This window comes from Littorina saxatilis, linkage group LG12, assembly GCF_037325665.1.
Source record: "Littorina saxatilis isolate snail1 linkage group LG12, US_GU_Lsax_2.0, whole genome shotgun sequence".
Taxonomy (NCBI): Eukaryota; Metazoa; Mollusca; class Gastropoda; order Littorinimorpha; family Littorinidae; genus Littorina; species Littorina saxatilis.
In genome coordinates this window covers 18136840-18160249 of record NC_090256.1, presented here as the reverse complement: position 1 = coordinate 18160249, position 23410 = coordinate 18136840, and the positions used below count along the sequence as shown (strand labels likewise).

Below are 23410 nucleotides of genomic sequence, written 5' to 3'. Positions count from 1 at the left end.
CAAGACCATGCATCGACCCTTACACATACTTGATCACGTACCCAAAATCAACAAGCTAACTGCATCCTGTGCAAATTTAGAATATTCTGTTTTCCTGCCTCAATGGATTCTTGTGTGCGTTTGTTTGTGTGTCATGATTTCGTTGATTACACCAACAATCTGTTTAAACTACGTATATACCACACTCTCTTAGCAGCAGGTCACGCAGTGATATAACAACACTACGACCAGACAGACAGACACGTCCTGTCAACAGAAAGGGAAGGAGAGACGAAGCTCGGGGCCAGCAGGCTGGGTGGGCACCCACTGAGACATCAGTAAAGGGGTGGAAACTAACAGAAAGGGGTGGGGCGGGGGAAAACACCCGAAAGCTTTTCCCCCGCGGATGTCACTCTTGCTGTCACTCGACACCACAACAGTCAGTCGCTCATGTGCATCCGACTGCTGCTGCTACCTTGATTCCGCCCCAACTCGCTGTCGTGTTTTCGTGTGGCGGAGTCGCTGTAGTCTCTCATTACGCTTGCCGACAACAGCTACAGACACACCTGAGTTGAGTTGTTGTCATTGGCACAGTTAGAACTTTGTGGAAATCAAATTGCATTGCTAATTTGTTTTAATTTTTCTTTCTTGTTTTTAGATGACTGCTTTTGGTCACTTTGACATTAATTTCAAGAGATAGTTCTCACATCAAAGTGGAGAAACTGTCATTCACATTTGTGGTATCCTACAGGTTGCGTTCCAAACGTTGACTGGTGACGTGTGCACGTAATCGGTATAATTGATCAAACCTGCATGGTTGCCTTGGACTTTCAAGACTCAGTTCATCAAACAAAAGGAAGACAGAAATACAGATAGATGGGAAAAGACAGAGGAGAGCAGAAGGAGAGAGAACGAAAGAAGACATTGAAATCAAGCCTTCAAAAGCAAAATCACCGGGAACAGAACTTTGTCGGCATCATTCAGCCCTGCAAGAAGAATACTGACTACAGTATTTCTCCGTATGTCGATGGCTCTGGTTACCGCAAACTCAACATCACTGTGCACAGAATGCACAGGTAAATGATCTAAAAACCAGGCGGTTTTTTTTCTGGAAATCAGATATTTCGCATTATTCATAAAAACAAACCTAAACTTCTTCTTTTTTTTCAACCTCACGGTTTTTTTGAGAAGTTTCTGCACAGCATCATGAAAATGCCAGCGAATGAGACTTCTACTGAGGAGAGGTGTACTCAAGGGGAAGCACTGGATGAAAGCAAGAAGTACCCTGACTATTGCCGTACCATCACCTTTACAGGTAAGTCCACCAGATAGTTTCTGCGACGCCTTTCTTGAAAACAAGTTTTCTGACAATTTTGACCTAACAAGTCCAGGGGAAATTAATTTGCTGTACTCGAAAATGATTCGCAAGAAAGCTAATTATTGAATGAATGTAAATTGATGTGCGTCCTATCCTTCAGCGTAAAAGCCCCAATTCAGTTTCAGGTCAGATGTTGTTTTTTGGGTGTTTTTTTTAAGTGATAGCTGGTATGCATACGTCAATCGAACGAAACCTGTTAGATGTTGTAAATCAAATTAAAATCTGTATAATCTAATAATCGTTAGCAAGTCCCACGGCTGTCACGGGCAAAAAAAAGAAGGACGAATTAAGCCACGAACATGAACTTGAATGTACCACCAGCAGAGGGTTTACGATTTGGATATATGAACGTTCAAATATTCACTTTTAGTTATTTACGGTATGTGGTGTCATTATTTCAAAACCCTAAACCGAACAATGTATTTTGTTGGTGCGTGTTGAACAAGTTTTTTTGTCTAGGAGTGTGCTTTTAAGTTTTGAGGTCAAATGAAACAAAGTATTTAGTCTTTGCTTCCAATCAACAAACCCGGTAGTGTCTGCCTCTGATTTTGTATTGTTTGTGGTTTATGATTTGTTTTGGTATTTCGAATGAATGTTCTTTCATATCCTTTCTCTTTCGGTTCAGGCCTTTTTTTCCCTTAACCAGTCTCCCTTGTCATTTCTTCTTCAAGATCATTCCTACTTTGTTTTCTTTAAAGCCATATTGAGGGGGGGGGGGGGTTTTTTTCTGGAAGGACATATGACACTCAATCAGTAGAAGATGTTAATGACAAGCTTCAAGTTCATGTATTTCATTACCTGTTTGTTCTTAATCTTTGTTATATTTGTCTTTTCTGCTCTGTCTCTCTCTCTCTCTCTCCCTATCTCTCTCTCTCTCCCTCTCCCTCTCTCTCTCTCTCTCTCTCCCTCCTCTCTCTCTCTCTCTCTCTCTCTCTCTCTCTCTCTCATAATAATATGCAGATCTAAATTAAGTTATGTTAAAAATGGACACTTTTTATCATTGGAAATTGTACTTAAAATGCAGTATGACAATTTATTTTTAAATTTGTATCTGTATATACAGTTACTAGAGGAATACCCGGCTTCGCCGGGTGAATCGCGAGACAGAGACAGACAGCGTGGCGGTTCACCACAATCACCTTTGAAGGCGAAGTCCTCTCAAACGGGATTGAGAATTTTAGAGCTTATTTCTTAGCCCTATATTATCTGCTGTGGCTTCTCAAATGCCAGAACATACAGACAGACAAAAGCCGCTAGACCACATCACAAACAGAACTCTACAATACACAGGTTTTTGCCCACACACACACACACACACACACACACACACACACAGAAGCCGTATATATATATACTAGAATGAATACCCGCTTCGCCGGGTAGCCGGCTTCGCCGGGAAGAAGTACTTAGAGCCGTACGCCGGCTTCGCCGGGTCCGAACAATGGACCCGCCAAGCTTAGGTCCCTCCCAGATTCGTGGAATGGGAACAGCACGAAAATGATTTAGTGGCCATAATGCCATTCCTGACCATATCGAGTCCCATCCTTGTCGACGAATGTAACCGTGTTAATCACCTTTGGAGGCGAACTCCACTCAAACAGGACTGAGCAAGTTATGGCTTCTCAAAGGAAGGCCAGTACATAAAATTACGTTAAAATTAATATTAAAAGTCCTACGGTTTTGAGCCATTAAGGACTTGAGTGTTTGTCCGCTTTCAAAAAGAGGAAAGAAAGAAACAAAAAATAAGGAGAGGAGGGCAGGGGGTGGGGTTGAGTTGATAATGCTCTGTGGAATTTGTTAAAATGAAAAGTAGTTAAGATGTTTCTTGGTAAGAATTATAAGTCTGTATTCTATATCTTGAATAACGGGCTTGTAATATTATTTTTATTTTATTTCAAATCGAGTTAAAAAGTGGAACCTTTCAGGATCACCAATAAAACCAAATAGATGAGCAAGTAAGAGGAACACGAACAATAAATCTCAAAACTTTTTACAAATAAAAGGATTAAGATGTAAGCCACGAAGGCCGTGGTAATAAAAACAATATGTACAGTTTGGCGACTAATGGGCCTTGGGTGAGGATATGTTGTCTAGAAGGTAGTCGCTGGAATCAGGAGGGATGGCGGGAGCCACTCGACCTCAAACTGAAACACGCTGATGTGATAATCTGGGCTTAGTTATACCCACAGCCCCATGTCCGAGTCCCTGACCAGTCGGCACAGCAGCAAGCTGTGTGACCAGCCTAGAGAACTGCTACTGCGCAGATAATCCTGGGGACTCAGACCATGGAGCTGCATATGGTCATATAAGGTTTTAAAGGTAATTCTATTTGTAGCGCATGGAGCGAAAATGTGTTGAAATGAATAGGGTTCTCCACAATGGCAGGACTTGTTAAAGATATGGAAGCGGCAGCCGCCGGCACGGAGGCGTCTGAAGATAGTGAGGAGGTTTGTTGGGAGATCGGGGTGTAGATCGTTCATATCAATGGGTTGATAGGACAGAGATGTTACGTACTGACTTCGAATGAGTTTACGGATTTTACTGTAGAACTCGGTTACTGAGTAGCCGATGTTAGTGTTAGCTGGGCTAGATTCTGCCGCTTCTTTGGCAGCGACATCCGCCAGTTCATTTCCCCGGACCCCTACGTGAGAGGGGACCCAGAGAAATGATACGGATGTGCCGGATGAGATTAACTGGTGACATATAAAGAGGATTTCTCTTTGTAGCTCTGCCCGATTTGATGTGTTTCGATGCAGAGCTTGTAATGAAGAGCGCGAGTCAGAGCAGAAAACTACCGCACGCGGTGTGACTGGGAGGTCATTTATAAAAGTGCATGCCATGAGCAAGGCAAATAGCTCGGCTGAGAATATGGAGATGTCTTTATTAAGAGTATATTTCCTTGAGATTTTGAGATCTGGGATCACAAAGGCGCAGCCAACGCTGCCGTCTGCAAATTTGGATCCGTCAGTAAAGACTTTTAAATGCTCCGAGAATTTGTAGTTTAGGGTTTCTTTTGTAACAGTAGCTAGGTAGACGGGGTTATCTTTTTTGGTAGTATTATCTTCACTGTCGTATATGATAGTAGGGGTTTCCTCAAGCCAAGGCGGGTAGGAGGGCGGGGGGACCCTGGCCAGCTCACTGACCTTCACCCCGCTATCGGCTAGAATGCGGTTTACTGTGTCGGATAAGGGTAGCGTTTTGGCCAAGAGTTGAGTGCTATGTTTGGTGTTGGCCTCATAATTTTGGTGCTGAGGAAAAAAGTCAGTCAGGACCTCGCAGGCAGAGTTCTCTACCGCGTGGGCTCTGACAGCATACTGAGCTGAACGGAGTTTTATCTCATCCACAAGGGGCAGCCACCCACACTCGCTGTAGACTCGACTCTTACTCGCTTGTTGGGAGAGTCCCAGAGCTATTTTGAGCGCCCTGCACTCTATAATAGCCAGTTTTTTCATGAGCGCCGGGCGCGTCGCGAAATAAGCTTCGCACCCGTAAAGGAGGCGGGAGCGAATTAATGCCCGCACTACCTCTGTGACACACTTACGCCCTCTGGCCCAGGATTGGGACGCCAGGTAGCGTATGATATAAAGATCCTTGTTGGCCTTATTGATCAGATGTTCGATATGACTGGTCCAGTTAAGTCGGGTATCGATGATAACGCCGAGGAACTTAACTTCTGAGCTCGGTTTGATAATATCACAACCTATCTTTATACTGCAGTTCCTGTACAGTTGTCTACGGGAGACAACAAGAAAGACTGTTTTATTTGAGGCTAGTTGGAAGCCGTTGGTGTACATATATTGACAGAGGTTGTCGATTTTAGTTTGGTAAGAAGATAAGTCAACAGTGTTGGTAACTCTGTTATGGCGTGGTCTATTAGTGTCTATTAAGGCGAGGTCGTCCGCATACAGAAGTACACTGGCACCGTCAACCTTAACAGAAGTAATGTCATAGAGCATGATGCTGAATAAGTTTGGCGCGATGATACTGCCCTGGGGAACCCCCATGTCCAGCGCATGGGTTTCGGACACCGAAGAGCCCACCCGGACAGACATCTTGCGATTGCTGATGAAGTTTTTGATGAATTGGTACATGTGGCCAGAGACACCGATTCTGCCGAGTTTTAGGAGTAGACGAGCATGCCAGACGCTGTCGTACGCAGATTTAATATCAAAGAAGGTTCCAAGAAGAGAATTATTACTATGTGCCAAGGTCTTTTTGATTTTTTCAGTGACGTGCACAATGTGGTCCGCACACGAACGACCTTGCCTAAAACCTGCCTGGCATGTAGGAATGATATTGTGTTTATTGAGGTGGAACTCCAGCCTCTGGTTCACCACACGCTCAAAGATCTTGCTGAGGTGGGGGGTTAGTGATATGGGGCGGTAACTGCCAGGTAGATTGCCCGGTTTTCCGCTCTTCAATACTGCTACTACTTGTGAGTCTGACCACGCTGCGGGGATAGTATCCTTTAACCAGCATAGGTTGAAAAACTGAGTGAGCAACTTAACAAAGTTAGGTGGTAGATGTTTTATCATGTGATATGATATTGGGTCTAAACCTGTGGATTTTTTTGGGTCTTTCACAGAAGAGATGGCGTTTTGGACTTCTTTTGCCTTAAACATGCAGTTTATAGGCAACTGGTTGTCATCTGGGGGGTATGTGAAACCCTTCTCCTGATCTAACCTATAATTGAGTCGTTCAGTATCTAGGGATTTTGATTGACTATTTTTGGCAAAAGTATCTGCTAATAGGTTTGCCTTTTCAGAGTCAGTTGTGGTCATTTTATCACCCGATAGTAGTGGCTTTTCTTTAGTTCTGTATCTACATTTAAATCTGCGGATTTTCTTCCAGATTTTGCCACAGTCTTTGTAATCTTTAGTTTCTTTGTGGACAAAGTTTTCCCAGTTTTGAAGTTTAGCCTCAGCGGTGATCTGGTTAAATTGTATTTCAGCTGACTTCATATTCGTGAAGTTAGCGTCTGAGCAGTGCCTGAGATATGTCCTAATGTGATATCGCTTGTTTGCCAAGGCTTCATCACAGTCTGCATTCCACCACTCATTCCTTTTGGCCTTACAGTTAGGATTTACTGATTTAAGCGGAATGTGATTATTGGCAGCAGTGAGTATACATTGACGTATGTTATTGTAAGAGGCTTCGATGTCATCCGTAAGGAGAGTTTCCTCCCTGACACCCTCGAGCTCCGCACGGAAGCTGTCCCAATTTGCCTGTTTGTAATTGTACTTTTTTCTGACCTCCGAGTTATTGCGATTAGGGGCGAAGTGGCGGAAGGTAAGAACAATGGGTAAGTGATCGGAGCCGAGGGCGTCCGGGAAAACGTTCCAGTCGATGTCAGTGACTATGGCATTTGAGCAAAGGGAGAGATCGATTGCTGACGGGGAATGGTCAGCTCTGTCTGGAAGTCTGGTTGCCGAGCCATCGTTTAGTATACAAAAGTCAGTTTCCAAAATGACGTCAGCAAGATACAGACAGTTAAAATTAATATTAAAAGTCCTACGGTTTTGAGCCATTAAGGACTTGAGTGTTTGTCCGCTTTCAAAAAGAGGAAAGAAAGAAACAAAAAATAAGGAGAGGAGGGCAGGGGGTGGGGTTGAGTTGATAATGCTCTGTGGAATTTGTTAAAATGAAAAGTAGTTAAGATGTTTCTTGGTAAGAATTATAAGTCTGTATTCTATATCTTGAATAACGGGCTTGTAATATTATTTTTTTTTATTTCAAATCGAGTTAAAAAGTGGAACCTTTCAGGATCACCAATAAAACCAAATAGATGAGCAAGTAAGAGGAACACGAACAATAAATCTCAAAACTTTTTACAAATAAAAGGATTAAGATGTAAGCCACGAAGGCCGTGGTAATAAAAACAATATGTACAGTTTGGCGACTAGTGGGCCTTGGGTGAGGATATGTTGTCTAGAAGGTAGTCGCTGGAATCAGGAGGGATGGCGGGAGCCACTCAACCTCAAACTGAAACACGCTGATGTGATAATCTGGGCTTAGTTATACCCACAGCCCCATGTCCGAGTCCCTGACCAGTCGGCACAGCAGCAAGCTGTGTGACCAGCCTAGAGAACTGCTACTGCGCAGATAATCCTGGGGACTCAGACCATGGAGCTGCATATGGTCATATAAGGTTTTAAAGGTAATTCTATTTGTAGCGCATGGAGCGAAAATGTGTTGAAATGAATAGGGTTCTCCACAATGGCAGGACTTGTTAAAGATATGGAAGCGGCAGCCGCCGGCACGGAGGCGTCTGAAGATAGTGAGGAGGTTTGTTGGGAGATCGGGGTGTAGATCGTTCATATCAATGGGTTGATAGGACAGAGATGTTACGTACTGACTTCGAATGAGTTTCCGGATTTTACTGTAGAACTCGGTTACTGAGTAGCCGATGTTAGTGTTAGCTGGGCTAGATTCTGCCGCTTCTTTGGCAGCGACATCCGCCAGTTCATTTCCCCGGACCCCTACGTGAGAGGGGACCCAGAGAAATGATACGGATGTGCCGGATGAGATTAACTGGTGACATATAAAGAGGATTTCTCTTTGTAGCTCTGCCCGATTTGATGTGTTTCGATGCAGAGCTTGTAATGAAGAGCGCGAGTCAGAGCAGAAAACTACCGCACGCGGTGTGACTGGGAGGTCATTTATAAAAGTGCATGCCATGAGCAAGGCAAATAGCTCGGCTGAGAATATGGAGATGTCTTTATTAAGAGTATATTTCCTTGAGATTTTGAGATCTGGGATCACAAAGGCGCAGCCAACGCTGCCGTCTGCAAATTTGGATCCGTCAGTAAAGACTTTTAAATGCTCCGAGAATTTGTAGTTTAGGGTTTCTTTTGTAACAGTAGCTAGGTAGACGGGGTTATCTTTTTTGGTAGTATTATCTTCACTGTCGTATATGATAGTAGGGGTTTCCTCAAGCCAAGGCGGGTAGGAGGGCGGGGGGACCCTGGCCAGCTCACTGACCTTCACCCCGCTAATAAAATTACACAAAAGCCGCCAGACCACATCACAAACAGAACTGAACAATGCACAGGTGTTGCTTACATAAGAGACACACACACTCACACACACACACACAAAAACACAGAGAAGCCGTATCTATAGAGAGATAGATGACAGTGTATTTTTCGCGTGGCTATAAATTGATTCGACCTTTGCACTTTTACAGTGAGGATAATTTACGGGTCCAATTTACGTTCTGTACACTGCGTTGACCTTCTAAAAATAGTACCAGTAACAGAACGCCGGGAATATCCGAAGACGCTCAGCGCAGTGGACAGCGCAGTGTAGTTTACAACTGAACGGGAAAGCCATACGAAGGAAGGGAGATAAACGCCAAACACTGGAGAAGATAAGGAAGAGTTACTTATAATGGTGAAATGAACACAAAAACGAAAATGAGTTCAGCGCTGCGCGCTGAGAGCACGTGTTGAAATATCTCATCGATGATATTGTGTCCGGGGTGTAGCTGAATACGGTGTCCAAATTTGAAAAAGATCCACCGAGAACTTTGGCGTTGTGATGTGGTGTAGCGGCTATGGTGTGTCGGTATGGGGGCCCGGGTAGCTGAGGTGGAACCAAAATAGCTGAGGTGGAACCAAAATCGGTTCCGCGCTGCGCGCTGAGAGCACGTGTTGAAATATCGACCAGGTTGTGTCGTGTCCCGGGTCTACCTGAATATGCCCACCAAATTTGAAGCAGATCCATCGAGAACTTTGGCCGTGCATCGCGCACAGACAGATACACAGACAGATACACAGACAGACACACAGACACTAGTCGTATATATATATAGATAATGTGTTACGTTTGATGTGATAATTCTTTCATTATGTTGTTTTCTGTTCTTGTTGACCCTATATTAGGGCGAGGGCTGGATGTACAAAAGCATATATTCTTGCTTATCTATTACCCTCGATAATAAAGATTTTGTCTTGTCTTGTCTTGTCTTGTCTTGTCCTCTCTCTCTCTCTCTCTCTCTCTCTCTCTCGCTCTCTCTCTCTCTCTCTCTCGCTCTTTCTTTCTCTCTCTCTCTCTCCCTCTCTCTCTCCCCCCCTTTCTCTCTCTCTCTGTTCCTTCTCTCTATATTTTCTCTGTCTTTTGCGTTAGTCCTTTAAGTTTTGATTTGTTCGAAAATAATGGTGTTAAGGGCAAAGATGGCAGGGAAATTCAGATTTGTTTCTTTGGCAACCTTCTACATTTTTGTTTCAAGGTTCTTGATACAAATCGTCTGACAAAATGGTATTTAAAAAAAGGGGGGGGGGTATTTGAATTAACTATGGGTCACAAAGGATGTTTGTTGTGACTTTATGGGATAAAACATGTCGTTTGGGGGAAACATACAAATAAAGATAGCAATTTGAAGTAGGTTTAATGCTAATCAAAACAGATTCCTCAATACATTTACAGAACAAAGTCTTCATATCTAACACATTTTGTTTTATGAATCCTTGGCACAAAATTATTTTTTTAAAAAGGCACCATTTTTATACTTTGACAAAGTTTTAAAATCTTTCCTGTGCAATTTACAGAAAATCTTTCTGTAATTTCAAAAAAACAACTTCATTTCTGGAGAAATTACAGAAAAGAAAAAGAAGATTAGACAGTAAGTCGATTAGATGAGTATTTCTCAATGACGGCAGCTGTTGCTCAAACAACCATTCTGAGAAAATAGCGTCAACAGTTTCCAAAATGGTGTCAAATGTTAATAAAGAATACTTTGAAAATGATTATTTTATTGCAAGGAAGAGGCTGACGATGACAAATTTGCATTACACAATTATTCTATGATGTTCAAAGTAGCTACACATACTGAGGACCTAAAACACGTTTTGGGTCCAAAATTCCGTGCCCACTCTGGCCTGAGAAAGCGTGCCTGATTGGTGTAAGTAAATAATGGCTGCCATTAAATTACAAGTATACACATTCTTTTAACACTATACATTGTTTTAGCTAGAGGGCATATATGAGTTAACCCTCTTCCCCATTTACAGATCTGCAAATTGTTCAGGATACACCGACGTTTCGTTGCTAATCATGTTGTTATTACCTGTATGAGACAGTTTTTCGTTGCTACAGTATTTGAATATACTCAGAAAGCGTTCATAAACAATTGCGGAGAAAACCACCCCCTCAAAATAATTAAGATACAAATATGGTACAGAGAAAAACGTCAGCTTATAGGGACTAAATTCTTAGGACGTTAGAACCAATGTCGTCTTTTTTTATTTTTTTATTTTTTATTTATATATATGTATTTATTTTTTTTGTGGGTGGGGATGGTGGTGGTGGTGGGGATGGGGTGGGGGTCAGGGATGGGGTGGGGGGTCAGGGATGGGGTGGGGGGGTCAGGGATGGGGGTGGGGGGTCAGGGATGGGGATGGGGGTGGGGGTGGGGTCAGGGATGAGGATGGGGATGGGGGTGGGGTCAGGGATGGGAATGGGGGGTCAGGGATGGGGGTGGAGGGGTCAGGGATGGGGGTGGGGTGTCAGGGATGGGGATGGGGGTGGGGGTGGGGTCAGGAATGGGGGTGGGGGGTCAGGGATGGGGATGGAGGTTGATCTTGTTTCGGGATATGATTGGCAAAAGACGGTAGAATAAGGTTGAGTTGAGAGGAGTTTGACAGAGGGAGGGGGGTAGCACCAAAAAAAAACATTAAAAAAAACACAAGGAAAGTGTGATAGCTCGCAAAGATTCAAAGACACCTCACACACACATACACAACCTCGGCTTTGCCTGTAACGCCTAAAGTTCTATTTAGTAAAGGAGAAAGAAGGAAAAAATGAAAAAAGCTGACACGAGTTTTGTGTTGCTAATTACTATGTTACAACCGGGCAATAAGAAGGGGTGATACAAAGTCAGGAATTAGACAACTGCTGTTTAGCGCGCCCCTTTACATGGGTAGCCTTCATGCTTTCATGGAGGTGTGAGACTGGGGGGTCAGTGTTGACAAAAGTCGCAGGTGTCAGGGGGAATTGGTAGCTAGACACGACGATCAAGCCGCCCCTCCCCCATTCTCTTGGCATGAAAGAACATTTCTGTGGCGTCGAATATGTGTGTTGAAAAAAGAAGAAGAAAAAAGAGAGCGAAAATAATACACGCACACATGTATACAACACCTTTAAAGGGGCAGTGCTTCTTGTTTGGGACAAGTCTGATTGACTGATTCTTACGGAACTACGCAGAGTTTGAAATATCTTAAAAATTACATGTTTATCTAAACAGTTCTGGAACATGTTTTGTTTTCAGCTCTCTGCAAGTCAACAAACAGTGGTCCGCTCTGAACGAATCTGTGCAAGTGCAAAGTCATTGCGGGTGATAAAGAACAACTTTTTTTTCAACACGAGTTTATGTTCAGTCATATAATATTCAAAGCCAAGTTTCAACATTTCGCTGTGAGCTCATGTCACTGACACTTCTAAAGCGAAGCTATAAACGTTACTATGCTCAGACTATAATGAAGGGTTTTTTATACTCTGTTGATCAACTTGATCTGCAATTCATTTTGTTCAGGAAAAGTGTCTGTAACCAGACTATGCTTGGGAAACGCCGGCTTTAACTCGACATCGTTTTTGTTGTTGTTGTTGTTGTTGCAGTTGCTACGCTTACAAATATAACTACATTGAACCGATGTATCACAAATACACAGAAGTGTCATGACAAAAAAGGAAAGAAACAACGACCCAACAAAGAAATAAAGAAACAAAGAAAGAAACAAAGGAAGATAGAAACAAAGAAATAAACAAAGAAACAAATAAACAAACATAGAATCAAACCGTGCCCTACTATTGCTGTTAGTTACATAATTATATTGTGTGAAAGATTCAGAGGACAGCGACACAACAACAAATTGAGCATAGAGTGACGTTAAATAAACGATTTTATCAACACCTGTTGTCGCTTCCAAAACCGATCAAGCAAAATAAAAACGTTAAATCTGAACACACCGGTACCCTCACGCGAAATATGTTGGAGCAAATCGTTATCTGCCTTTTAGCCCGCTGGATTGTTTCTATTGTACATTAAAATAAAGCAAACTTTTTTTGTGGATCGGAATTTCAAAATGTAACCAAGTTAGTTGTCAGAATCTTAAACAGAATGAGGATGGAAGTCGCTTGTTCATTTCAATGCTTGTTATTCTCTCAGGTGCCAGGAGAAAAGGTTCCGTACAACTCTCGCTTACTCTATTACACATGTCGTATGCATAAAGAGCGATTACTTCCCTTTGGTTATTTGACAAGTTAGTTGTCATCAAACCTGAATATAAAAAAGACAGAAGATGTGAATATAACAAGGTGTATTCACATTATAATTGTTAACGGTATAATACTTAATAACGTCTCTTTTAATCTAACATTAAACCCCTGTACTGAATAACAGCCACCATTTCCATCGTCAATACCATGATTACCACAATCATCATCATTGTGAAGGTAAATAGGTTCTAAATATGATAAAGTGTTTTGTGCATCAGCAATAAGTTGATCGAGTTATCGTTCAAATAAAAGAATGTCCAGAGGTAAACACCCATCCGTCTCTCTCTCTCTCTCTCTCTCTCTCTCTCTCTCTCTCTCTCTCTCTCTCTCTCTCTCTCTCTCTCTCTCTCTCTCTCTCTCTCTCCCTTCTCTATCTCCCTCTTTGTCTGTCTGTCTTTCTCTCTGTCTATCCGACTGTCTGTCTGTCTGTCTGTCACTCTCTTTCTCTCTCTCCCTCTCTCTCTCTCTCTCTCTCTCTCTCTCTCCCTCCCTCCCTTCTCTATCTCCCTCTTTGTCTGTCTGTCTTTCTCTCTGTCCATCTGACTGTCTGTCTGTCTGTCTCTCTCTCTCTGTCTCTCTCTGTCTCTCTGTCTCTCTCTCTCTCTGTCTCTCTCTCTCTCTCTCTCTCTCTCTCTCTCTCTCTCCCTCTCTCTCCCTCCCTCCCTCACTTCTCGAACCTCCCTCTTTGTCTGTCTGTCTATCTTGCTCTCTCTCTTTCTTTCCTTCTCTCTCTGTTTCTCTCTCGCTCTTTCTTCTTCTCTTTTATCTGTTATTAGATCCCGGACATTCACTTTACTCTCCTTCAAATAAAATAACACACGCGGTAACCAAAATGAGAGGACGATACGTTTCGAGAAGTAAACCTAGATTTATTCAGCGAGGTGGCAATTTTTTCAGCGTGGAATTCAAAATTTGAAACAATTTCACCCATGCAGTAAATTGAACTTTTTTGGTACAATATTTGGAAATCATTTTGTAATCGTAGCAGTTATTTTTAATCTAATCACGATGACCATTACCAACATTACCATTATCACAGCATTCTATGAATCACTTCTGTTAAATATTTTTGTCAAATGTCGAGAGGGCAGATGAGTTGTAATTGCTAGTAACCATCTTGATCTGGACTAAACACCTTAAAGGAATAACCAAACTACAAATAAATAGTTACTTTATTCATTTACCAGTTTGTTTATTCTATTGGTTACTACTTTTGCTATTTATTTATCTGTTCAGTTACTTATTTGTTAATTTATCTCATGTTTTTCTTCATGAATAAAATGAAAGGCAGACTGGAACACTTGTGTCATTGATACAAAACTGAAATACAAACGAACGAGAAAGAGTAGGAATTGAGTACAGCCCGAATAAAATAAATACAATAATTATAATTTGTCAACAGTCGCAAACATTAATTAGTGAATGAAAAGATATACTCCAGGCACAACTAACCCAAGAAATGTACGAACAAAATTAAATCATCAAACATCGAACATCAGAACCACAGGCAGAGAGAAGGGAATTCTAGCAAAAACTAGTCTCAGCGGTGTGTTTGGCACTGGGATACCTGAGTTAAGACAGTTCTTAAGTTTGTGGAGATTAAGAGAATTTTCAACTCGTGGTCCAGAAGGAATTTAACCCCTTTCGGAAAAATAACAGTCATTAAGACTTTGGCATTGTCCAAACTTACCTACCTATTTATGAATTTGCCGGACCCAGATGAGGATTTTCTAGCTAATCTACAGAAACTACTGTTTAATTTTGTTTGGGACGGGAAAATTGACAAAATCAAAAGAACCTCTATGTATCAGGCATACGAAGAGGGGGGACTTAAAATGGTTAATGTGAGAGTTTTTCTATCGTCATTGAAGTTAACCTGGCTAATGAAAGTTTTACATGATGATGGAAAAATTACACAAATTCTCTATGCATTATGTCCTGCTGTCCGAGTTGTGAAACAACGTGGGGGCGAGTTTGCAAATGTATTGATGCAAAGAATTGTTAATCCTTTTTGGGTTGATGTTTTTAAACATTATAAAAAAGTGTGTAACAAATGTATTCCATCCTCTTTTCATGACTTTGTATCTGAATGTCTTTTTTATGATATCAATATATGCAGAGACAAGAAGGTGTTGTTTCTTAGAAGCTGGGCACAATGTGGTATTGTTTCTGTTGGTCACTTGCTGAAGGAAGATGGATTTTTGACCTATGATGAATTTAGCAGAAAATACCCAAATGTGACTGTTAATTTTTTGTTATATCAAGGAATAGTACGGGCTGTTAAGAAGTATCAATGTAAGCTAGAAATTGACTTTTGTGATAACTTTTTGGTAAGTGACCCATGTGTTTGGCAGTGCTTGGCTAGTGGTGGTTCTAAACATGTCTATGGATATTTGATTAAGAGTACTGATCCTCTGAAATGTATTGAAAAGTGGTCAGCTGCACTGAACTGTAATGTAGATGTCAATAAGGTTTTTCTAAAAATTAAAAGAACAACTGAGGACGTACGTCTCAGATGGTTTCAATATAGACTGATATATAGAATTACACCCACCCAGCTTTTTTTGCATCTGAGAAGAATTGTTGAATCTCCTATTTATACTTTCTGCGGACAGCGGGAGGAAACGCTAGAACATCTTTTTTGGGACTGTACAAAAACACAGGCTTTTTGGAATGATTTCCTTCAGTGGATGCGAGACAATTTTGTACATTGTACTAATGTTAGACTGTATAAGCAACTTATTATCTGTGGCTACCAAACAAACTGTGTGACGGACAAAACCTTTGATTTGTTCCTTCTAATCGCAAAATACCACATTTATACATCTAAAATACGTGCGACCTGCCCCCATTTTCAGGTTCTTGTTTTAACTCTAAAACAAAGATTTTTGGCAGAGAAGCACAATGCATTGGTTAACAATAAGTTAACTTCTTTCAACAGAAACTGGAGTCTGTACAGGCATGCGTTTTTTTTTGTTTTTGTAAAATTATTTGTGTAGGTAAACTGCAAAGCCTGGTCACCGCTCGCTATCCTCTTTCTCTTCTTTCCCTGATCCCTATTCTCTTCTGTCACTCCTCTTTCTTTCTCTCTCTTTTCTCTTTATCTTTTTTGTATTGTCTGTTTATATGCGTGTGTGTAAAAAAGAGAAAAAAAGAAAAAAAAAGAAAAAAAAAGACAGTTCTTAATGGTCTTCTTTCCGCACGTTTCTGTCTCCTTGTCTTCAATTTTGATCAGCTTCAATTAATTAACAATGAAATCCGAAACAGATGGACTGCTAGCGTTCCAAACTCAAGAATATTTTTTTTTAAACACACAAAAACAAAGCAAGAAAGATTTTACAAATAAGGTCAATAGGGTGAAGTTCTTGTGAATGTGTTGTGTTGTTCTGAATTAAACGTCCAACAACGTAACCTTTTTTTTTATATAAATCCATGTATTAATCATCCCGCTCATGCGTCCAAGACCTCCTTTACGAAATAATCTCCATCTCTGTACACACCTGGACATCAATAGAGTGACACACCTGTGTGATCTTCCTCCCAACACCTTCAACTGACAGTGAAATCCTTCCATTGGTCTCACGTACCTCTCTCCCACCCGCAATTACTGTCCCTCCCTCGCACTCGCGACCTCTGCTCTGCTCAGGACATCGCATTGTACTCAAGTGTAGGCCTACTTGACTCTTTGATGAGCAAAAGAGGATTTAGAAGCACATAGAAAAAACTCAGTTAAGACTGAATTTGAAAACATAAGAGGAACTGAGTGAAGGGGTGTCGGGAAGGAGAGAGAGGTGGGTGGGGGATGGGGTGGGGGGGGGGGGGGGGCTGTCGGAGAGGGGGGTGGGGGGCGGCTGAAGGGTGGGTGGGGGGGGGGGGGTTAAATACGTTGTGGATCTGAAAGATCGAGGGTCTGAGCCAATGACTGCATGATCTTTTCGATTTAAAGTGGCAGTACGTCTTTAGCTGAGCTTTAGTCTGATGTAGACTCACGAATTCTATATCTATGCGTGTCTTAGGCAGCAGTTGCTTCAAGCTACCTTTTTTTCATAACTCTGAAACTTTACTGCCCTATATATAATTATATAGCTAACTCTATATAAATGAAATCGCTGTTGTGTTGTTGTTGGGTGTTTTTTTTTATCTCGCGCCCAGGCACCAGCGTCTAGAGTTAGAACATTAATTTTTGGAAATCTTTAAATGGTATAATTTCTGAGATGTGGGAACGGTCAGAACACAGACTTTTATTATTGAGACACTTCTTGCAGTTTGATCCACATGAGCGCACTCCTGCATGGTTATTTCAGGGAATCCTAAAAAAAAAATTAAAAAAATTAAAATAACGAAATAACAAATACAATTATTATTAATTAAATTGATGAATAAACATACAAACACAAATCAATAACTTAACAATGAATAAATGAAGAAAAAAAGAAAAGAACGAATTAAAGAAAATGATTAAAGAAAGAAATAAAGAAAGACAAACATAAACAAACACAAATGTGACCCTCCACCACGAAATGAGTCGCATGATTGTCACCTTGCGCGGTTCTGCGCAAGGCTTCATATTAGTCCGGGGAGTGTCTGGTAACAGTGTGAGGGTCACCTTAGTCACAGGCTTATAACTCAAACAGTTTTCGCTCTTTTCTAAAACGGGTTTCACCACTGGATAAAGCATACAAAACTCTTTGGGAAAATGTAAAAATATGAAAATCATGCAAAGGTGACATGCGACTCATGCTGTGGTGGAGGGTCACATTAATATGTTGGAAAACATCACAGTTTGCACACCATCTCTTCTTCTGTCGAACACATGACTTGTGTACCGCACATGGTAAAAGTTATCAAAATACCCGCAATTCACACTAACATCACCTTTAACAGTGGTTGCTAAACTACAGCATAGATTCCCATTAAGGCGGATGTAGCCCATACATTTACTGTTGGCCAAACACTACCCATGACACGATTCACTCCAGTTGATTCTCACAGCGGGACATCCATTTATCACACGTTCTACATTCTTGCGGTGGCACTCAGCGGCCCCAATAGCGTCAGGTGGTGAATTATAATGATTACCGTCTTAAGAAAATATATAGAGAAAATTGATGAAATAATGAAGCGTTGAGTGCGTAGTGTTCTCTGTAAGTATTTCAGCAATTAGTTGCTTTATTGCTCATGAAAAGATTGTAGCATGTAGTTTTAATATTATATCGGTTTGCGTTCGTTTAATTCAAGAGCATGAACAAGGTCAAAATGATTAAATATGCGTTTGGACGAGTTTCAGTAAAGCGTACACTAATAGACTTGATAACTTCTTATTGACATTCGTCCATTAATTTAATGATTGCATCAAATACCGTGTTAATTGTCTGTCCGTCTGTGACTAGCAAGAGAAAAAGAGTTAATTTGGCTTGGAAAAGAACATCATTTTTGAACATCTTTGTATGTTTTGTCAAGTACACAGTGCACATAGAGTAAAGATGTACTGACGTGATGTAGACTAACCGTTTAGTTTGTTTTGTGGTTTCTGTGATTTGAATGAGAAACAAACAAAGAAAAAAAGGTAGGGGGGCGGGGGGATTCTAGGAGGGAGGAAAGGAGAAACAGAATTTTCAAGCGCATGAGCACCTGTGTACTTTTGTGAGTGTGTGTGTGTGTGTGTATGTGTGTGTGTGTGTGTGCGTGTGGGGGGGTGCGTGTGCGTGTGTGTGAATGTGTGTGTGTGTGTGTGTGTGTGTGTGTGTGTATGTGTCTGCGTGAGCGTGCGCGCGTCTGTGTGTGTGTCTCTCTCTCTCTCTCTCTGTCTCTCTCTATGTCTGTCTTTCTACTTCCATCTGCATCTGCGTCTGTACTGTCCCTGTGTCTGTGTGCGCGTGAGTATTTCTGGTGAAAAACAGATTTTTGCCTCACTACAACAAGCGAAGAGGAAGCCAGTAATTAAAGGCAAAGGTTCACCGCTCAGGTGTGGACAAACTCCGCGAGGTTTCACGCAGTGATCCGTACGGCGAGGTTTGAAAGCTGAAAGGTGTCTGAAACACACCACAGCAACAAAGAACAACGACACCGTCAAAGAACCTGTCAATCAAAATTCAATACGCACGTCCACGAGACACATTAGCTGCCTATTAGTTCTTTTAACCTCTCTTTTCCTGTGCCTGACTTTTTCAAGAGGAAAACATTTTTTGTCAATACATGCCCAAACAAGCTTTCGCTGTTCCCCGCAATTCTGGTCTTTGGACGTCCAGACAAAAGAAGAGTTGCCTGCTCTTGAGTCAGCTGGAAGCCATATTGTGTTCGCTGGGTTTTTGTTCCTCGAGTTTCAACGAGCGCAGCATGGTGTTGATACGATTCACAAAGAGAAATTCTCGCGTAAAACCTCATTTGAGTGACGTTGAGTGTTTGCAGTGTCTCGAAGAATAAGCTATCTGTCAGTCAAAATCAACCAAGGAGTTTAAGGGGAAATTGACTTGTGACGCCTTGTTCATATTTGTTTCCCAATAGAGAAGACTTCTTCATATTTGGTTGTGTTCAGTTTTGGTAAAAATATATCTTGAGATTTCTTTAAAAGTACTTTTCTGTCGTTAATTTTGTCCGTTATGAGACGATTTTAATAACATCTCAATGGTAAATTGCCATACGAAACCTGAGGCTCCGGTAAAGACGTGCGAGTCAGCATATTCTCTTTAAACAAAATTCTTTTTCTACTCATTCTTTTTTTTATCTTCGTGTAATTCCATTTGAATGTGAAATGTTTAATTTTCCCAAGTGAAACTGCCATTTTCGTGTCCTGTCGTTGTGAAAAGCACAACCATCTATCGATACTTCCTCAAGATAGAGACAGCGAAGGTGTACTCAACTCAAACACGATGAGACCTAGCTCTTTTACCGACCCATAATGCTTACCAGTTGCAACAACACAATGCAGATGTACCTTCAAAAGCCTCCTTCAGTATCAGAACATGCTAAAATAGTATTAAGAGTAAAGCTTTGGGTCGTTGAATAGAATTCTGTCTCTGGAATGTTACCGGTTTGAGCCAATCATGAGGTTTGAAATTGAAGGATCCGACATCATAGCAGATAACTGTTGTTTAACGCCATCACGATGGATGTCCTTAATTGAGCCCGAAGTCGACTACGCGAAGACTTCGCGAAGCCTTTTTACCGAAAACTCAATGCTGCTAAAGCTCCGTGTGGCCAGCTTGGTTTAAACATAAGTTTATTTTAACAAAGGTTACAATCATGACATGTATACAAAGTTCACAGAAACAGCAACAAGCTAGAAGCTTATAGTGGTGTTCCTGCATGACAGTACAACATAAGGCGGTAACGGCTGAAAAATGTGTCTCAATAAACCAAATCTATTAATAACGTAATGAACGTTGCATAATGATGATAAAGAAAGACAGTAAAGGAAGGAAGGAGGGAAAGAAGATGAATAAAAGAAGAGGGATGGGTAGGAGATGTGCAGAAGTTAAAGTTGTTGTCCGGCTTGAAGAGCATTTATTCTGATTTACCCAAAGCGGCCTGAACGTTTAATGAACGAGTGTACGGTGGAAAAATTTTCCTCTTCAAATCTGAGGAATACTGTCTGTCTCCGTTTAAAAGGTGGGGGAGGTGAATTATGTGATTGGGGAGGGTACAGTTTAAATGAAAAGCAAGCAAACATGAAAAGAAAATTGAATGAAAATTGTACATCAAAACAAAAATCAGTTTTAGAATACATATATAATTTTTATGGTGTTAGCGAGTAAGAGATAGGGAGGGAGGGAGAGAGGGAGGGAGGGAGGGGGAAAGTGAGAGAGAGGGAGAGAGTGAGAGAGAGAGAGAGGGGGAGAGAGAGAGAGAGAGAGAGAGAGAGAGAGAGAGAGAGAAAGAAAGAGAGAGAGAGAGAGAGAGACGAGTAGACGTATCGATTTTGTTTTCACTTTATATGTTTATTTGTTCGAAACGGCCGGACTGTCCAATAAATTCCTGCACTGTTAAAAAGATTTTTTTGTTAATTTTTGTTTGCAAGGAGGGGTTTCCATGAAGTAGAATATCTGTGTGTATGAGGTTGTTGGTTAGTTTGTTGATTGTGTTGTTTCTTGCAGCTAAGTGTAAACGGCATTCTAGTAAGAAGTGTGTTGCAGTTTCTGTTCCATCACCACAGCTTCACGAAATATACTTCGCGTAGTCCACTTCGCCCAGGCTTTAGGGGCATGTTCCCGGGTGTTACCCCGACTTTAGATAATGTGGTTTTGAAGGGGGAAGGAGGGGGGAGGGGGGAGGGACGCTCATAGGAGGGATAGACTAGGAATGATGTCGTGCTCAAGCTTCCAACCACCAAGGCAACAGAGCTGGACGTTGGTGTCAAGTAGGATCATTGAGTTGGCTGGCAGGGCTCCCCATAGCGCGCGTCCCTGCGTCCTATACGCACTAGAAGCCAAAAACACGTTCTAGAAATATACGGAGGGGGTCCCTGGACGCACTAGATTTTAAAAGAGCGGGTCCTAGGACGCACTAAATTTCCTTTATCGTGCGTACCGTCGATACCATTTTTAGACTGCAATCGACACTTCGCAGTTACACTATACGTGACCACAATGTTTTATAAGTACACTGGGACTTTTCGGCTTTTGGACCCGAGGGACCCTTTAAAATACTGCAGTGGGGGTCCATGGACCCTCTAACATTTAAAAGTGGCTGATCGTTGGCTGAGGGAAAGTTTCCGAAAATTTGGAAAGTAGCTCATGTGAATCCCATTTATAAGAAAGGTGAAAAAGAACACTGCAGTAACTATCGTCCGATTTCATTACTCAGTTGCATTGGAAAAGTATTGGAAAAATGTGTTCAAGCCCATGTTTTTCGATATCTCACAGAGAATGATTTATTAACGGTTTCTCAGTCAGGGTTTATTCCTGGTGATTCAACTAGTTTTCAGTTGTTGAGTATGTATGACGATTTTTGTCAATCCTTAGATAAGCAGTTGACGACTCAGGCTGTTTTCTGTGATATATCAAAAGCCTTCGACAGAGTGTGGCACAAGGGTTTGTTGCATAAATTATATGCTATAGGCATAAGAGGTGTTTTATTAAAATGGTTTGAAGATTATTTGACTGGCAGGTTACAAGCCGTTGTTATCCAAGGCAGGAAATCGACATACGGACGTGTTTGTTCAGGTGTTCCCCAATGTTCTGTTCTGGGGCCCTTGTTGTTCCTTGTGTACATTAACGATATTGTCATTAATATCGAATCTGTCATTAAACTTTTTGCTGATGATACCAGTTTGTATTTATCTCTAAATGATGCAAACACGCGGACACAGATCTTAAATGCAGACTTAGCCAAAATTGCACACTGGGCGGAAAAATGGAAAGTTAATTTCAATAATTTAAAAACAGATTTGATGACCTTTTCTGGAAATAGAATGCCTGAAACCCTTCCTCTTGTATTTGATGGAACAATTCTGAGAGAAAACCACGTTCACAAACATCTTGGTGTACTGATTCAGAGCAACTGCAAATGGGAATCACATGTTCAGTCAATTATATCTAAAGTACGTGTTCTTCTCTCATGTTTTCGGTCCTATAAGTATCGCCTTAGCCGAAAGGCATTTGAACTTATGTATAAATCTTTTATTATTCCCCATTTTGATTTTTCTGACGTCATTTGGGATAACTGTTCTGACAGATTAGCTACTTTATTAGAAAACTTGCATCTTGATGCCATAAGAACCATTATAGGTGCAGTTCGTGGCACGAGTCACCAAAAATTGTACGATGAATCAGGATTTACAACACTGAAGGAGAGGCGAAAAAGACACAAATTGATTTTGTATTTCAAATTAGTTAATGCACGCGTGCCACCATACTTACTAGAACGTCTGCCTCCTCTCGTTGCTTCTGTGAACCCTTACCATAGACGAAGACCACTTGACAGACAGACTCCCCACTCTCGAACTGAATTGTATAAAAAGTCATTTTTTCTGTCTTCGACTTCCCTGTGGAATGAGCTTCCAGATACTGTAAAACAACTTGATTCTATTGGGTTATTTAAAAAACGTATTAGTTCTGATGATTCTGTTGTTCCCTCGTATAGATACACATCTGATCGAAAATCAGAAATTATCCATTGCAGACTGAGATTGAGGATCAGCAATCTAAATAGTGATCTATTTGACAGACATTTAATTCCCGACCCGTCATGCACTTGTGGTTATCCTGTTGAAAATGCGGAGCACTATATTTTTCATTGCCCCTTATCTCTTCAAATACGTGAAGTCACCTTGTCCACACTCCCCAACTATGATTTGCTAACCGCTGATGATTTTCTGTATGGCAATAGAGACAAGTCAGACAGCGAAAATGCATTGATATTTGACCAGTTATTCAGGTTTATCTTATTAAGCAAACGTTTTGAATAATGAATGCATTTATCTCATCCATGTTCGAAACGACCATGTGCAGTACTGTTTACATTTCCTTGTTCTGGTAGTATTCTATTTTCAACCATGTGGAAGTCATTGTATGCGTGTGTGTGCGAGTGAGTGTGCGAGCGCGTGTGAGTACTGTTGTTAGTTTAGCATTGGTTTTTTTTTCCTTTTATTGTTACATGTTTGTCTACCATAATTTACCATTATTATTTTGACATTATTTCAAATTTGTTATATTAAAATCGTCCGCCAAATTTCATTTGCTTTTAAGAGTACGCTCATAAGCCTAGCTTGTTGTGCTCCATGTTCCTTATTTCATGTATGCGGTAATAGTACCAATGGAATTTATTGAATAAACTTGTTTT

General features: G+C 41.2%; 1 protein-coding gene across 1 annotated transcript in view; it reads left to right on the top strand.

The window, feature by feature from the left end:
* Positions 1 to 409: 409 nt before the first annotated feature.
* Positions 410 to 23410, top strand: part of LOC138981413 (ventral anterior homeobox 2a-like) — a 29964-nt gene continuing 6963 nt past the window's right edge. Inside the window, exons 1-2 of the mRNA XM_070354329.1 lie at positions 410 to 1055; positions 1182 to 1294. Coding sequence (XP_070210430.1) covers positions 856 to 1055; positions 1182 to 1294 — 313 coding nt within the window. The 5' untranslated portion in view covers positions 410 to 855. The remainder of the gene's footprint in view (positions 1056 to 1181; positions 1295 to 23410) is intronic.